Source organism: Myripristis murdjan, chromosome 20 (genome assembly GCF_902150065.1).
Source record: "Myripristis murdjan chromosome 20, fMyrMur1.1, whole genome shotgun sequence".
NCBI lineage: Eukaryota > Metazoa > Chordata > Actinopteri > Holocentriformes > Holocentridae > Myripristis > Myripristis murdjan.
This window is the reverse complement of record NC_043999.1, coordinates 13,184,925-13,190,942: the sequence shown is the minus strand read 5'-3', so window position 1 is coordinate 13,190,942 and position 6,018 is coordinate 13,184,925. Positions and strand designations below refer to the sequence as shown.

The 6,018-nt window shown below is 38.9% G+C and overlaps 1 protein-coding gene across 1 annotated transcript; it reads left to right on the top strand.

Annotated features, from left to right (window-relative positions):
* Window positions 1-384: 384 nt before the first annotated feature.
* Window positions 385-4,778, top strand: LOC115379226 (solute carrier family 22 member 13-like). Its single transcript, XM_030079948.1, has 9 exons — window positions 385-759; window positions 1,251-1,354; window positions 2,224-2,378; window positions 2,649-2,820; window positions 3,445-3,565; window positions 3,658-3,752; window positions 4,002-4,216; window positions 4,301-4,409; window positions 4,580-4,778. The coding sequence occupies exons 1-9, from the start codon at window positions 385-387 to the stop codon at window positions 4,776-4,778; spliced, it is 1,545 nt and encodes a 514-aa protein (XP_029935808.1).
* The last annotated feature ends 1,240 nt before the right edge of the window (window positions 4,779-6,018 follow it).

The window sequence follows — 6,018 nt, the reverse complement described above, 5'->3', positions numbered from 1 at the left end:
CACGCGCGCGCGCACACAGTGAATTTTGTTCCTCAGTCCCCTCAGCGTATGGGTTCTAATAGTCATACACTGAGCCATAAATTCTCAGATTAGGCTGTTTATTTATTTTCATTCATTAAGTAGGCCAGTAACAGGTGAGTTATCACAGGGTGCGGTCCCTCTATAAACTAAAGCCTAATCTTGATGGAGTCTTCTTGTTAGTACTTTGTCCGCCTGACGTACATACTAGACAATACGCATGACTGGGTTGTACCTAATAGTTAAAACATTAATTTGCAGGACGACTCATATTGAGCGCAGCTGCATGGACAGCAGTGAAAACTGGACTCTTCTCTGTCCAACACTTTGCTCAGAGGACGAACTATCCTGTAAACTCAGCTAGATATGAGCAATTTTCGGCAAGTCCTAGTAGAGATTGGGGAGTTCGGGTTATTTCAGAAACTTTTACTGGTTTCAGTATGCATCCCAAACGTTTTTACTGCCATGGACGTATTTTGCCAGGTATTCACGGGCTTGAATTTCCCGCATCACTGTGATACTGGCTGGATTTTGGCCCGCGGCTCAAACTTGACATATGAGCGACAAAAAAATCTCACCCTCCCTGTGAACAAGGATGGAGAGTTTGAAAGCTGTTTCATGTTCACACCTGTGGATTTGGATTTGGAAACCATTGAATTATATGGGATTAACAGCACCACAAAGTGTGTAGATGGATGGGATTATGAGAAACCCGAGGGAGCCTCCAGCATTGTGACAGAGGTAGGCGACTGAGGAGCGCTGCAGTTTGATGGATGTGCTGAGGAAATACAGAACTATTCTGCAAATCACTAAGGCAAACCGCTGGTCACATAGACTGTTTCTGCGTTAATGTTAAAAAGAAAAAAGATTGTTAAAATTATAAACATAAAAACATTTTTTTTATACCACTGCGTAACATTGTCTAGTACAGAGGCACTTGATGTTTACGTTCATTAAAACTTTTGACAAAAATCCGGAATTTCCAGAACCAATTATTATTATTATTATTATTATTATTATTTGCATCATCATTATCATTGTTGTTGTGGAAAATAATGACATATTGCCCCTTTATTGTTTCCAGTCTCCAGATGTTTATGTAATGGTTTGCTGTTTGTGAGAGATTATGGCTCATAGCCAAAATATAGTGTTTTTTAGTGTTAGTGTTTTTTTAGTTGATGGTGTCTGTCATATCATCTTGTGTTCCTTCCCCTCCTCCTGTCCTTTTTCAGTTTAATCTGGTGTGTGACAGGCGTAGTTTCCAGGAAACATCACAGTCCATCTACATGGCAGGTGTTGTGGTTGGAGCGCTGGTGTTTGGGGTAATGGCTGACAGGTATAGAGTTCATCCCTTCTCACCTCCATTGCCATGTACCTGATATTTGTCATGTTTGTGAGACTTTGTGTTTTGCATTTGTATTAACAGCATGATTAACAACTGATAGTGCACAATAAGCTTCAATTTTGGCAGGTGGATAAAGTATGGGTTATGAATTCCTTTCCCAGTTGACCAGTTGCCACTAGCCATACACAGACATTTGGGGGCAGGCACTCAAGCACCAAAAAAAAAAAAAAAAAAAAAAAAAAAAAAAAAGGACACTCACACACTCACAAATCCTCTATTCCACCATTTGTAATAACACATTATTCATAAGGTGCCGTGTTCAAACAGAGTATTCTTTAAAGGTACCACAGATTTGACATATTTCGATAAAAATCGAAATGTTTAGTTGCTTAGATGAATTCAGTAGATCAGTGCTAAAAAAAAAAATGGGAAAGATGCAGGTCGTTGGGTCATGCAGCCCAGGAATTCCTGGCTGTTTGTGCCCAACAGACACAATTGGACAGTGAATGTTACTTCCTAGTAGCCTAATGTAATGTAGCCTGATGGTTTCTAGTAGCCTAATGTTCCTCTCTTTCAAAAGCATGTTTTTATTTGTTACATGCACTAAATGTAAAACAACAAAAGATATAGCTTCACCAACATAGCGGGAAATGAACTATATTTCTGCCATTGTTGTTTACGATTCTGTTGCATTGCACTTGGCATTTTGAGTCTTTCCCAGTAAACATTACATTAGGCCCCCAAGATTATCATCAGACAGGGTCCTCCTCTTGGCTGTACCATATACCTTCAGCTAACCCCCTATGTTCATTAAAATCATGAGGAAATGCTGAACCATAATACTCCTCTTGTCTTTATAGATTTGGTCGACGCTTTGTTATCCTCCTTTCCATCCTCCTCGAGCTATTATTTGGTGTGGGTGCTGCTTTTTCACCCAACATCTACATTTACATGTTTGTCAGATTTGTAAGTGCCGCCACAACTTCTGGCATAGTAATGAATGCATTTGTGTTAGGTAAGTGCACTGTTCATTCTAATTTCATCTTCTATTTCATGATATAATGTTTTAAATAGCATAGTAAACACACTTATCCTCATTATCAAAATCAGACTGTCCTGATTTTGTACATTTGATTTTGAACATTTATCAACCTGTCAGAGACACACAAGAAATATTAAAAGTGGCTATTATTTGTGCATTAGGAAAGATATATCTTAGAGGTGAATATGTTGGGATGTGAAGTAACTACCAAACATTTGTAATGTATGTCTTATTACTTTGAAGGGGCAGAGTGGACAGATTCCTCTGGGGTTGCTCTCTTCACCTGTGTCCCCTTCATTTTCTTCACTTTTGGACTGATGATGGTATCAGGTGTCGCCTATTTGATCCGCAGCTGGAGGATCCTGCAGCTGGTGCTCTTCAGCCCTCTACTCCTGCTCCTGGCAGTTTTGTACTGGTCAGCAGACACAAGTCCAAGCTAAAAGATGCTGCCACATCTTTTTTTTTTTTTTTTTTTACTCATGTGTGATCAGGGGTGGTGCTTGTCACGCTGGGGGTCCAGAACACTGGAGATGTTTGCCCCACAGCATGCCTGTCAAAATACATAAATAAATTTATATTAACACGCTGTTACAATACCACATTTCACATCAATTAAAATCAGTTACATATTTTATTCCTTGTAAAAATGTAATTGCTTTACATTTGCTCAGCATTCTTACAAGGGATAACACAAGGAATAATACAATTTAAGGAAATGTAATGAGTCATGAAAATTATGTAAATGCATTTTTAATTCATTAATGACACAAATATAGAATAATATCTCCACAACATTATGAATGCATCACTACAAGTTACAACAAGATACCAATGTTAAGATACATGAGGGATCTGGCTCTACAGCAGTTCATCACAATGGAAGACAGGGGCCCAAAGATTAAAGATTTATTCCAGCTGGTCAGCAGACCATGAAGACATTACTTTACATTACACAAATATTTTAGGTCCTGATCTCTAATAGTATAGAAAAATAATTACTGAACCATTTCAATGAAATCTTCTGGTCCATGTCTACTAGGATTCTCCCAGAGTCAGCTCGCTGGCTGATGACCCAGGGCAGGAAGGAAGACTTGAAGAGGGAGATCCGGAGGGCAGCCAGGGTGAATGGGAGGAAGGTGCCAGAGGCTCTGCTGGAACAGGTGAGTTGTTTCACAGGTCAGCCTCAGCCAGAATCAAACACTAGTAAAGTTCTGAATTATAGAAGAAATTAAAAATGACGTGTTTTTTTTAGCTGCAGATTGAGGGTACCTCCAAGAAAGGAAGCATGTTGGACATCTTCAGGATATCATATCTGAGAAAACGTGCTCTCATACTGAACTGTGTCTGGTGAGTCTCTGTAATTTCTCCATTAACTGAACAGATTAATATTGTTCTATTATTAATGCATTCATAATGAATTGTTCATGTCACTGTCCTTAACTCATGAAAACTTTCTACATACATCAATATTTAATCTTGACATAAAATAGCTACAGAAACTCCAACTACACATGGTGATATTTGTCAAGAAAACATTATAATCCTATAATACTTTTTCACTGACACTGATGGTATCTGTTCCTACTGTGCTTCTAGGGCTGGATCAGTTACAGTGTACTATGGACTGAGCCTGAATGTTGGTGACTTTGGCCTGGATATCTACCTCACACAGCTCATCTTTGGTGTCGTAGAAATTCCTGCATACTTCATCACTTTGGCTCTTCTTCGGCATCTTGGGAGGAGAATATATCAATCAGGGACCTCAGTGATTGCAGGCTGTATGTGCCTTGCAATCCCGGCTATTCCAAATGGTAACTATTAATCTTAGAAACACATGAACTCATTGTATGTCTTCAACCTGTCTTGCTTATCAGGATTTATTCTTTTCTCATCAGATCTTCCTGTAGTGATAACAGTCCTGGCAGTGCTGGGGAAGTTTGCTGCCACTGCCATGTTCGCCACGGTCTATATTTATAGTGCAGAACTGTATCCTACCATTGTGAGGTAATATGCCAATATTTAAACATAGAATGTATTTTCCTTATAATTGCTGACCATGACTACATGCAAACCTGTCTGGGTTTCAGGTAATACTGATATAAAATGCCATTTCCCTTTTGTTAACTCTGTAATGAGATTCCTCATGATTTAAGTGTGCACATTGTCTCTGGCAGGCAAAACGGTATTGGTCTGAACTCAATGTGTGGTCGTGTGATGGGCATCCTCGCCCCTCTGATCGTACTCCTGGATGTCTACCATCACTCCATCCCCATGCTGTTTTATGGCACCATCCCCTTGGCTGCTGGGGGTCTCTGCTTGTTTCTGCCTGAGACCCTCAATGTTGGACTCCAGGACCACGCCGAGCCCATGTGAGTTGACTTGCTTTCTCACCAGAATATATATAATGAAACTAATGGATAAATAAATGAAACTAATTAATTACTAATTACAATATGATGAATATAGGCTACTTAATATGTTTTATTAAGAGAAGGAACTCAAGGTATTTTACACAAACATTCTGCCTTTGGTTTTAATTTCAGGAAACAACAGACTGGGAGTGCTGAGAAGGGATTCTGTGATGAAGAACAGGAATCAGAGGACAGTACAAAACTGTAATTTATAATGAAATCATAATCTTGGTTTCATAAATTGTCATTTTCTACCCATATTTTCTGCATATGACATATTTTTTCAGTTTTCCAGTTTCATGTAAATGCTGTAAAATCATTATATACATATTATTGCATTTGTGACAGATCCTCAATGTCAAGTAGAAATGCTGCAGACTACCTCAGAAATGTAAGCGGTCAAGTGGCATAAAGAGCTCATCAGCATCCAGTTACCTGCAAGCACAGCTGCATCCAGAAGCACTTTTGCTTCAGATATTAATCAACATGGATTTAATGTAATTCAGTGTCATTTAATTCACTTTGAATCTTTTTTTAAACTATACTTTTAACTTTTCAAGTATAACTATAATTTTTGCTAGAGAATACTATTACTGAACAGCAATGTGACATTTACAACTGTTTTTTAATATTTGATATATAGGCCTCATTTAGCTGATTTAGCCATAGTTACGCTTAGGATCTGGTATACATGTCAACAGATTATCACAACAGATTATCACATGACCAGTTAGTAGATCAATATCTTTGGACATGAGTTGATTGCATGGTGCCTCAAACAAAGTTTTCAGGAGTACTTCCATCCACACTCTTGTCGTAGTCACCATGATGTCAGCTAGGAACACAGGAAAATGACATAGTGACTGTACAAAATGATCATGTATGTGAGAATAAAATGACAGAGTATTAAGTAAGCTGTTGACTTGGTGCCTACTTGTACTCACCACTTGTATTTTCATTTAAGGAGTGGGCCAGTCTAAGCCTCTGATTCATCTGGCCCCATATTCACAGTTTTCTTTAGAAGCCATCGATCCTTGTGTTGAGTGCGCCCAAAGCCCTCATCATAATTCCCCCTCCTTCTGAACAGCTGCTGGTAGTGAAATATGCAGTAGAAGTCCCCACAGAGAGGTGCATAGCTGTACATGCTACAGTAAAACACACTTTGTCAGAAAGGCTTGCTTCATGTAGTTTACGTACTAGGT

What these genes read in the sequence shown, in the direction of transcription:
- LOC115379226 (XM_030079948.1), top strand. Translation starts at nt 385, where the DNA reads ATGAGCAATTTTCGGCAAGTCCTAGTAGAGATTGGGGAGTTCGGGTTA. An exon ending in TTTGGGGTAATGGCTGACAG is followed by an intron (nt 1,355 to 2,223) that starts GTATAGAGTTCA and finishes TTGTCTTTATAG; the next exon opens with ATTTGGTCGACGCTTTGTTA. An exon ending in CAGAGGCTCTGCTGGAACAG is followed by an intron (nt 3,566 to 3,657) that starts GTGAGTTGTTTC and finishes TGTTTTTTTTAG; the next exon opens with CTGCAGATTGAGGGTACCTC.